At 37.2% G+C, this 12,137-nt stretch overlaps 1 protein-coding gene across 2 annotated transcripts in view; it reads right to left on the bottom strand.

The window, feature by feature from the left end:
- CDH12 (cadherin 12) overlaps window positions 1-12,137 on the bottom strand; it is a 320,014-nt gene that overhangs the window by 16,964 nt on the left and 290,913 nt on the right. For both annotated transcript variants that reach the window (XM_074873891.1, XM_074873900.1), the window contains exon 10: window positions 3,006-3,142. In XM_074873891.1, the coding sequence (XP_074729992.1) occupies window positions 3,006-3,142 (137 nt within the window). The remainder of the gene's footprint in view (window positions 1-3,005; window positions 3,143-12,137) is intronic.

Here is a 12,137-nt window from a genome sequence, read left to right as displayed (position 1 = left end):
GTAAGCCTAGGACAAGCAGATTTCATAATTAACTGTTTGCTAAGGGTCCAAGTTCTGCCTCTCTTCAAGCTGCCAACCTGCACCATGTGTGGTTTAGGCAGGGATTAAGGGGCAGGACCTAGAGTTTGGGGAAGAATAACCTCAGTATATATATTTATATGTCAAATAGGTGCAGAATGAGACCACTGGACTTGCAACCATTTACAAATTCCCAAACAACCAGTCTTTTGAACAAGACCTTTTTTTTCCTCCGCAATAGGCAGTCAGCAAAGGTTACTTTAATAAACACAAGGTAATTCTCTTCTGTCTCATTTTTTATGTGTATTCCTTTAAAAATATAACTTCTGGTGTTTTAGTGCTAGTAAGAGTCAGATTTATCAGCTTGCAAGAAAAGTCTAAATGGTACGTTCATATCTACAGTTACATTTATCAATTGCCTGCTGCTATATTTAGCTGTATCTAAACTGCATGCCATTTATGTCATTGTTTGAAAAGTAACTTGATTGCTCAAAAGTTGTAATATTACTTCAAGACTTTAGTGGCTGTGAGAAAAAATGTAACACAAGCATCATCTGTGATTCGTACAGGGTTTCACGTTGAAGCTACAGAAGAACAAAGGGGAACAATCACTTAGAAGGCCCCAGGGCTAAGGTACAGGCAGGGAGTCCATGCAAGCCTGCTCATGACCTCGGCATCATTTTTCACACATAGGGGAATGACAGCAAAGCCAGTTTAATTTATTTTTTCTCTGACCTGATGGGGATAAAGCTGGTGGGCTTCGTTTATAATTTTCTTGTTGAAGAAAAGATAATTTGCAGAATGACCGTTAGGTTGTATCTAAAAGGTGAGGGTTTTTTTGGTTTTGTTATTCTGTCACAGTGAGAAAACAAAATACATATTTTAGCAGTAAAGTTTTTTAAGTAAGAGAACTTAATCTGACTATTACTAGTTTGGAGTCTGTTTATTTAGAGATAAGGTCATGGAGAACTGAAAATACTTAGGTAATAATAGTGTCCATGCCTGAGGCAAGTTTATGCAACGAATTGCAATACTGGGCCACTTTCCTTAGCTAATCATGTGTATGTCAAGGCACTGTTCAGTGTACTTTTTGTCTAATAAGAGATGGCAATTTCAGTGTTTCTATGTCAGCACTGAACAAGTAACATTTTTTTATATATATAGCAGAAATTCTTCAAATATAGTGATTTTTTCCCCCTTTTTCTTCAGATATTTTCTTCTCTTCTAACTTTTTTCGGTTGTGTGCAGTGTGTCATCCCTTAAACCCCAGCCTTTATTTCTGTGCTAGCTCTTAGTCAGACAACTACATATAAAGTTTTGACAGTTACTGTACCTCAAATCCTCAAAAATATTGGCAGTTACTGGTGTAGTACAGGTGTGGCAATTGTTTTTAATGCTATGGATAATAGTAAATACATAAATATTTTTAGGTATGCTGAAATGAGTCACAAATATGTCTTAGGTGTAGATTCTTAACTAGACAATTGCTAAAATTGAGAATTTCATAATATAGTCTACCTGCTCAGCTCTACATAAAGATGATATTACTCTATATGAGCTGGGAAGGTGCACAGACAGGTAAACTTGGAGGTTTTATCTAGCTTTAATTACTCTTGGGAATAATAAACAGATTCCCAGCAAGTTTACTAAAACTGCTGCCTTACTGCAGAAAAAATTTACAAATCTCAAATGTTCTTTGTGCACCAATAAGTCTAAATAGTTAAGCTTTACTGAAACATAGACCATTTCGAGACCACTCCCCTTGGCATCTACCTGCCTTTCAGTTTCTCTGGAAACAAATTACAGTTCTGCTGGATATTCTGTGAATATACACATACAATGTATCTCCATGTATTCAATCACTTGTGATAGCTTATTTTTCTCAGTTACTGTATTCCTTTTCTAAGCTACAGGTAAAATTCAAGTGTTCATTTGACTGGTGAGTTCATTATATTTTCAGGTTCTAGGCAGTGAGCCCATAGCTCTTTTTGAGATAAGTACAACTGAGAATTTATTTATTTATTTTAAATAATGTATACCTTCTCTGCTTCCAAAATCTCCCTCTTCCTGTTAGTAGCATGTATTACTTTTTAAAAACTCAAGCAATACATTGAGGGAAACATTCTTTGCTTTAGAAACTTTCATTTCTGGACATATTAACAATACAGAATGAATAAGAAATACAGCAGGGTCCTGTTCCACAGCTTGTTAACAACAGAAAGACTTCTGTGGCCTTTACACAACCACTAATTGACCTAAAGACTTGTATTCTAAGGGTGGTATATGTCTATGAGAGTTTCAGTTTGACAGGATCAAGAAGGAGGAATGCTACACCGAAGGATGGCAATGAAGAAAGCTGCAGCTACATAATACAGCAGAAGAAGGGATGTCTTATAAAATAAAAACTATGTAGGAGAAGACACAAAGACAAGAAATTAAAAAAAAAACCCACCACAGGTCATATAGGAAAAGAAAACAAGTGGTTAGGCATAAAGTCTTGGGTAGAGAGAAACACAAGAGCAGAGACACAGCACACATTGATTCATTTAGGGCCTTAAATCTTGACTCAATTTCAGTGTATTTTTTTTTTCTGAAAATTGATTGAGTTTTTAAATTTTTCTGCCTTCAAAAAGCAGATTGACACACCTGTTATTTGACTAACATAATTTCATATGGAGTGAATTACAAAACCAGAAATAAGAATTGGGAGGCCTCCATACAGCTCCTCGTGTTCTTCATGCTGACAACATATTTTTCAGCTTCTGAGGGAACTGTGCCTACATGAGGGCTACTAGAAAATCTTTACTATACAGGGATGTTTGAACATCACACTCAGCCTCTCAGTGGGTCTGGCAGAATGATATTTATTGAGCCTTCTTAAATAATCTTGGCAATACATGCACTATTCACAGTATATTTATGCCTGAGCACTACACTCTGAAAAAAATACCACATTAGCATATTAATTCATTTTGTGTCATACTTACTAACTTTACTTGCAATTATAGAGAAATTGTACTGTGCTGTGCTTTCTCTGTCCAGTAATTCATTAGTAGCAATGGTTCCTTCAGTAGCATCTATTGTAAAGTAGCTGTCCACATCATTCTTCCAATCAATGAAGTATCTGTATGTGAAAAATATTAAGCAAAGTAGATGCAAATGTGCAGATTGCTCATTTATCATAACAGCAGTCTAGCTAGCTCAAGCTTTGTTATTTTTCTCTTCCCAGCTATTACCATCCTTGCAGGAAGAAGACAATATAGAATGATTTGTTTATTTCTTTTTTGTAGAGTCAGAATGCTCAAGTGAAAATGGGATATAGTAAAAGATTTAGTACTTCTGGTGTTCAGATTATTTGAAAACTTTCAGCTCCCAAGACGTTGATGCACAGCTTCTGTGACCCTGATCACTTACACCAGTCACTTTGGAAAGCAAAGGCTTAGAGGGAGAAAGAGAAAAGATATGTGAAATAGTGCTTAAGGTATGAATAGCGATGAAGAGTGGATCAGATCTGGTCTCTTTACATCCATTTGTAGCTGCAATAGGCTGGACGTAGCCTCACTGGGGTTGCAAAGAGGTGTCCTAGTGGACATATACAGGTGGTTGGCAGAGTCTACTCAAAGGTCCCTCACCTAAGGAATGTTGGCAGAGTCACAGTACGGGGCATGGAAAAGAGCGTGCTTATTCCCCCACATACATAGGATCAATAAAGGGCTCTTTGCCTTTGGGAAGAATAGGCAACTTTCACTTTCACTGGAGCTGTGAGGAACAGGCAATACCATCATTTTTTTATTCTCCTGAGCCTTTGTTTGTCAGGAAGTATGAACATAGAACAGATTTAAAACTCAGGATGTGTAATTATTTGTATTTTTCCCCAGCAAGAACTTAATAGAAAACAGAGATGCACTTGTAAACATAGCTGCTTAAAAGCAATCTGATAATTATTCCAAACCCATTTCCCTTAAATGCTAATTAACTTGAAAGTCTATTTTCACATTTGATGCTACTGTTTGTAGTCATAACAGAATAATATTTTTTTCTGATGCAGTGCCGCCAGCTACTAATTTCCTTTTCATTGTTAGTCTCTTCATACCTTGATGAAGTTTCTCAAAAACTAGTCAGGATGAAATTGAGAAAGCCATTTGTGAGCAGTAGGCAATAAGGGCAAAATGGCTCTCAACAACAAGTACATTTAGAAGATTATAAAGGCCAGAGGACCATTCCTATGACACCTTATTGCATGTAAACCAGTGAGAATAAGAATAAAAGCTAGTATTTCCTTCTCTGATTAGTGTGATTTATGGAAAGAATATATAGAGAATGTAATGATAAACATTGTGTTTACTGCTGTGGAAGGAAGAAATGGTAGACAGGGATATATAGCATATTCCCAGAGAAAATATCTCAGACTGGGACTCAAGAATGCCAATATCTCAGGAAGACTTGAATAGTAAAAAAATCACAAATAAGGTACCATGCTCCTGATCAAAATCACAAGAAAATTCTATCAGTAGATGAAATAGTTTATTATGATCAATTGACAGGCATCATTACCAGTTCACCACTTTATTTGAAAAGCCTCAGAAATGATTTGCTAAAGGCAGCATGTATCCTTTTACACAGCTGAGCAGGCACATTTTCTTGAATATGAGAATATTGTCTACCCACATTTGTAATTTCAATCTCATTGTTCAAAATTTGGTTGACATAAAAATTATGAAAAATATATAAGCCATTTATTAGAAATATCATTACACTGAGATACTCTTTCAGGAACAGCAAAATTACTCTTTCAGGCTTTGCATGTTTAATAGATTGTAATTTCTTCCAAAATTAAATATGCAGTCACACACAAATAAATGGGATCAAAGCATGAGAAAGTAACTTTGCTTATCTTTCCCCTTAAGAGGATTAGCTTTGTCGAAGTACCCTACACACCACAGTATGAGCCAGAGAAGAAAGTACAGGCCCTAATTAAAAGCACAGTGTAGGTGATAGCCTCCTTCACCAGGAGTTTTTGAAACTATAGAAAACATATCCAGTTTGAACACTGCTGTGTTTGAAGTTCAGTTCAAGCACGAATATTTGTACGATTAGATTCTGATAGTCTATCTGCAAGCTTTCACACAGGTGATTAACTTCACGCACAAGTCCAGTAGGCCGGCTCCTAAATATAAGTATCAACAGGATCAAAGTCCACAGTAAGTACTGCAAGACTAGTACTACTCCTGCTGATATTAACGTCAGAATTCCTCTTGGCTTACATGGAAGTGGGATCAGTGGGAGTTGAACAGTTTGATGAAAACAGAACTGTAGCAGTTCTTCCAAATTCATTGTCTTTGCCTGTGACAGCATTGTTAGAATTGTTAGTCTTTTTTTTTTTTTAACTTTGGCATTATCTTTAAAGACATCCGTTCCTTCTCTCTCCATGTGCTGCATATATAGTAAAATTAGGGGTGGAAGAGCTAGTCATTTCAGCTCCTCTCATCCTAAGAAGCTTTATATTCAATTAGACTACAGAGGGAAGAAGAGTAGGAGGAAGTACTGGAGATATATTGCTCCAAATATATATATTTACAGGAAAAACTGCAAACAAGTCACCATTCTTCCTCCTTTCATTGGTTATCCATGTTCAGTACTCATGAAAACATACCTGGCAGAAGATCCTCTTACAGACAGCTCTTCTGGACATAGTATTGCCCCCAGATACTTCAGTAAATCTGTAAGGCTTAGTAAAAGAATGAATGGGATGGTTTTCAAACGAAAATGGAATATGGCTGCTTTTCAAATGGGAATTTTTGGGACATCCCAAAGGGACGTCACTTCCGGGGGAGGCCTTAAAAGAAATATAGTTTCCTTTTACAGCCCAAAAGCACTCTTTCATACAGTCTGATGCTCAATGTGAGATTTTTTTGTAAGTAGCACAGCAACAGTTAGTCTAAGACCAACAGTATTGCCTGAGCTCTCTTTTACTTGGAATAATAATTTCAAGAACAGAAGAAATGGAAAAAGGGTCTTCAATCAGAAAAATCAGTGACTTTCCAGAGATAAACCCAGATATCTGACATTTCTTGTTAGATTGTGACACAAAGAGGAACACTGGAATACTGGTATTAGGACAGCTATCTAGATCTTCTAGTCATGGTCTAGCAGTTTGAAGAAACTGAGATTGGTTTGTTCAGAGTCCCTGCAAGACAGATCATGGATAACTGCACTAATCCCAAGAGGCAGCTCCCTCCTTGAAAAGTTGGGGATAATTTACTTGTTGACATAGGACACAGCAGTATTATTTTTCAGAAACACCTGAACAGGCCTGCCTGGCAGCTCTGAGTACCAGGACATTGATATATAGTTCATATTCACTGTCAGGGAAGAAACTTTCCTTTATATGCCTCCCTGAATATTATTCCCAGCAGAGGACTGTGTTCCAGATTATATTATTGAAGGCAGGGGGTGTGTGGAATAAGTGTGGAAGGATATACCTTTGCTAACGTTGTCTGAATCTTCTCAAGAATAGGTATATTTGTACATTGAGTAGGATAGAAGAGACAGAATGGAAATATTTGCTTTATAAAATGATATGAGTCAAGTCTGTAGTACTCTCATCCAGAGCATTCACAAAGACACACACTGCCCCCTTAGGAGCTCCAAGAATAGTTTGCATTCATTTTGGCTAAATGGTGAGGCTGTCTGTAGATCATGGGGTCTAGTACTCCCCTGAAAGAGAGCTCATGTTTTTTTGAAGAGCGGAGGAAAATGGGGAAGACTGTGTCGACTCCAGCTGCAGCACAGAAGATAGAGTGCTTGATGGACCGCTGTTGAATACACGAGTGACAGCAGATCACCCTTGTGAGGATAACAGGAACTCTGAGTCATCAAGCAGACAACTGTAGTTGCTTCAGACTGTTAAACCATGAATAAAAGAACTGGACAGCTGTCCTGCTGCTGCTATGGAAACATGCTTGAGAACATGCTCAGGAGAGACAGGATATGGCAGGATGCTAGGGAGGCTGTTAAGCTCAGGACTTGGGGTGCAGTTTTTGGTCTTAAAAATATGGAGGGCAAGACTTCCCCTGCCTGACACAGATGGCCTTGGGAACAGTGGGGGTCCATCCTCACCAAGAATTTATAAACCTTGCCAAAGTCTTTCTTTGTTGTTCTGTTTTGATAGTGACAGCAGTGGTGACACACTGAAACAGAGGAATCATATAACAGCATGTAACAACTTGCAGCATACTACCACCTTTCTTTTTTCTTTTTCTTTTTTTTTTTTTTTTTTTAGCTGATGCTTAAACACAACGCAGAGTGTGCATTTGTGTGTACATGCTTTGGCCCTTAGTGAGGATTTCACCTGCTGCTACCAAACTTGCAGAGGAAGGCATATTGCAGCTTGGACTTAGCTCAAAAAGGGGAGTTTAAGAGAAAGTTATAAGGTCCTTTACAAGGTAATAACCATTTTTTTCTGTTTTCCAAAATTCAACTGAGTATTCTAGTCTTACTAGTATCACCTTGATAATGAATAACCTATACTGTTACAGTTTCATACTCAAATCTCCATTGCATTTCATGTACACACACATACATATACATTTTTCTGTTATTTCCATCAGCTAAAAAACGTTACAGCCACCACTGGTGCTCAGTATCATTTTCTCTTCTCAGCATTCTGTTGATGGGGTTTTACTGCCTCCAAAGAACGGCCACAAAGTACTGGCCTAAGTATTTTGGTGTATGCTCTTCAAGAATATAGTGACACCTTCTTATGAGTTGTTTGTGATTGATGGGATTATTCTAGTGACAGAAACATTCTCAGGTCTTCTTTTGAAGAGGACATCATAAATGTAGAGAAAATAAAACCAACAGAGAACCAAGAGGTACCGGAAAAAATTGCCTGTTGCACAATGTTGGCATGGTGAAAGCTGGGTCATATCAAGGTCTAAGTAAGTGCTCTCTGGTGCATTCCTAGTCCAGAGGCACCCCAGTGTATTTATCCTTGCTTGTACTCTCATTTAGCTATCAGCTACATCCATCCATACTGAAAAGCAGCATCCAGGTCTCAGAAAATCTGCTTTGACATCGTTTTAGACTGAAAGGTCTCAGAGACTAATTAAAGGAGCAGAGTTGCAATACCTTGCCCATATGCATGCACACCTACTAAAAAGTAAGAGCACAAGCAGGAACAGTCTTACGTAGCTCTGCTTTATCACTGCCTGTGAGACACATGTGGGGACATATGAATCTGGAGAAAAAAGATTTGTTTCTAGAAAGTTTTCTTTCTGATACTGGACCTGAAAGATGAATAGATGGAGCACTTGGTAACATGGCTAAACTCTGACCATCTGAAATGGAATATGCAGTTCTTAAAACCATGCAATTCAAGCCAGGAAATGAGCAAGGTAAAACATATAAAGTGTGTGTATTTTAGAGAAAGAGAAGATTCCTTTAAATCTAGACTGGAAGGATTAAGGCCAAATGCCACAGAAGCAAAACTCTAAAGGATTAACATTAAAGAGTGCTAAAACACAGAAGATAGGTATGGTGCAGTGTTCTGACCTGCCCAAGCTGATGAAAGGAACAGTGAATAAAAGATGCTGTCTTCTACATCCTTTGCCCTGTTTGTATAGTAAGCAGGGTAAGGAAGCATAGATCATACCCTTACAGATGCTGTTAAGCTAAAGGCACTCAGACCAAACTTGCTCCAGCTGCAACAGCATGCGTATAGAAAATCGTCTGAAGGAGTAAAACACATTATTCAATTGGAACTGGCACGAAAATAGAAAGGAATCATCCAATTCAGTGAGCAGTAACACATTTAATATTTAATTAATGGCTTTCCCTTTTATTGTGTTGTTCCACAAATAGGGAACAGTAATTGCAACCAGCCTCCTAAAAGAAGAAAAGAAAGAAAGACCAACAAAAGGTGAGGGGGGAAATTCCTTCAATTTTTATATCTGATATGTCAGCATAAATACCCTTGTCGGTATTTCAATTTCTATTGTGAAGTTGTACCTTAAGCAGACCCAGGTGATGAATCTAAGAAAACCCAAACCACAAATTTTATGTGTACACTCTGAATGATTTGGCTGCCAACCACAGTTTAGAAAGCATCTTATTACTCCAACAGCTTGTCAAACCCAAGCACTGGAATGAAGCATTTCAGATGTAAGAAAATTCCTGACATGATGGGATAAAAAGAAGTATAATTTGTAAGAGAAACTATGCTTTCAACTATGCTTTTCCAACCCACAGTTTTTTCCAACTTCAAGTATGTACTTAATACCTTTCCCTGTAACTGAACCATAATGAAAAGAGGAAAGAACCTTCCTTTTCCTTTCTTTAGTTTCTTGACTGGCTGGGCTCTTTTTAAGTTTAATTTCATTGAAGGTCCTCTTCCATTGGGTCACCAGTCCCTTCTGATCTTCCCCAAGCACTGCATCCTTGGCCAGCCACTCTGGAAAGCCCCAATGGCTGCTCAGTGGTGGGAGGAGGAGGTACCTGCAGCTCTCAGGTGGGCTAAGGCACCTCTGAGAGTGCTTGTGTCACCCTGCAGACACCTGAGGAGATGGTTGTGATGCAGGTGTCCATTTAGGCAACTCAGGCAACTGAGATAAAGTCTTTCTCAGTCCAGGCTGAAACATTGGTGTATTTTGGTGCTTGAAATTGGTTTAATATTCCCTGCTTGAGAGGTTTCAGATTGACTGCTTTAAGAGAATTGCTACTGAAAGTAGTTCTGTTGATAAGGAGCAAATGAGCAATATGTGTGAAATGTTAATATATGTAAATTAGCAACTCTGGACTATGAATCTTAAATGATTAATGGTATAAAAGAATTTACAGAAACACAGACCTTTTCTGCTTTGAGGGGGAATGATCATGGGAAGAATGGGAACAACAACCATAAGACAAAGTTAACACAGATCTTCAAAGGGGAAAATGAGAACTGTCCTGGTAATTTCTCTCCTGTAACTGAAGGCTCCATTTTATATCATGTAAAATATCAAATCTGTAAGCCAAGATCCTCAGAGATAGCTAAGCGACTGACTTCAGAAGATATGGACTTAAGTGATTCCTCTTTTTCTTATTACTTGGTGCCTCACTGCAAGGAATATCCTCAAGTTAAAAAAGGCAGTGGCAATATGAGCTCAGCACAACTGGAAATTAGGCATGTGAAGTTTAATAGCTTCTGATCATTGTGCCTTCTTGCAGAATAAACATTACCTCAAAAATACCTGTTGATTTTTGTAGTTTGAGAGGGACAAATGACCTGGTTGATAAAGGTGCTTTATAAAAATATCTCAACTTTTTTCAACTCATACTTTGCTGATGTAAAGCACATTCCTAACTCTGGTACCTAGTGAGATAGAACACTGCTTTTGGGGAGAAAAATGTTGCAAAGAAAAGTGAGGGATGAAATAATAATTTTCTGTAATCTGATAGATCACTGTTTGTGTATGTGACTTTAAATTGTTTAAACTGTATTCACTTGTAAATTTTATTTAAATATTGAACTGCAAATAAATGAAAATTCAGAGTTCATGCCAACTTAGGACAGTTAAATACCACCATCATATCAGAAATAATAGATGGGAACTTAAAAAATTGGAAACATAAATGAAAGATAATAAGATACAGTTGGGAATTGTGATCAGTTAGGATTTTTTGTAGTTCCAATACATATATAATTAAATAGATGAAAGAAATATTAAAGCAGGAGTACCAAAAGGGGTGAGAGACTGGAAGAATATAAATGAGACTTTAGGTGTGATTTGACTACCTGAAAGTCCAAAGGAATTTTCATGAGTAGAATAAACATGTGCTGTGGCTGGAAGGTAATAGAGCCCTGCATGTAACTAAGTGTCTAGAAAATTACACCTCTACAACAGAATTTTATCCTGAGCATCATGTCACTAGGTATATATTAACAAATTGGAGGGACATTAGAGAAGAGCAAGGAAAGCTGTCTTGGGTCTAGGCATTCTGAGTTATAAGTAAAGATTAAAAGTACTAAAATACAGTAATATATTACTACAATACTACTACAATATAGTTTGGATAAGGCATGAAAAAAAGGGAGACATGATTATGGTCTACAGACAGCTGAAGGGCTTAAACACCAAGAAAGGAAAGGTATTATTTTGTTCAGCACAGAGAAGCAGAATTAAGAAAGGGAAAATTTATGTTATGCAGCAAAATCTTTCTGGCAGTAATGTATATTATGCTGCACACAAGAGGAATGATATGGGTTCTGTCACTTAGTACTACAAAGCTAAGCTGGGTAAAGTAATGAAGACTGTGCAGTAAGGGAAATTTCTAGAAAAATGGACTGAATAATCCTATTAGTCCCTGTAATGCTAAACTCTGATACATAACAGGAAACAGTATCATCATGCTTAACATACTCAGTTACAAATCTGCTCTAAGATGTAGTTCCAAATATTTTAAAATATAACCATAAAAGGGTTTTTTTAAGATTGCAGTTATTAAAAAGTAGAGAAACAGAAAAATCACTCCTACAATGCGAAACAAGAAATTCAGACTTCAAGCCTGAGATTAAAATGATGGAGAATGTAATGTGCTGAAGAATGCAAAAAACTTTGTGTCCTCCAAAATTCCAACCTGTCACTGAAATTTCCTTCCTGCAGTCCTTTAGATGATCCATTCACTGAGTTATTGTTGTGTAAAAGTCAAAAAATCGTCACCATGTATACATACCTACATATTTGAAACACTAAGTCAGTTCTTTATTGTTCTCAAATGTAAGTGCTGAACTTTTCTGCTGATTACTGGAAGTATCTTCCATTCCAGTTAAGACTGAAGACTGATTGCCATAATTTTGCTAAGGGCGTAATCAAGAATTTTTAAAATGAGCCCCTGTAGACCATGCATGCCTAGAGAAGCCATTAAGTTCAAACAAGTATAATTAGATGTAACAAAACATTTTATATTCCTGTGCTAAATGATACAGTCATCTGAGTTATCTGCTTTTAGGGCTAAATAGGATAGATTTCCAAAGTCTTCCTCAGGGCTGCAGCACTTGAATCAGTATTAAGTTACTTTAGTTTCTTTTTCATTAAAGATTACCCTTGATTCTGAGTCTTGTGGTTTTCTATTAACTTAAA

This window comes from Strix uralensis, chromosome 1 (genome assembly GCF_047716275.1).
Source record: "Strix uralensis isolate ZFMK-TIS-50842 chromosome 1, bStrUra1, whole genome shotgun sequence".
Classification (NCBI taxonomy): domain Eukaryota; kingdom Metazoa; phylum Chordata; class Aves; order Strigiformes; family Strigidae; genus Strix; species Strix uralensis.
Note: the sequence above shows the minus strand (reverse complement) of the source record. Positions and strands in the feature narration are given on the sequence as shown.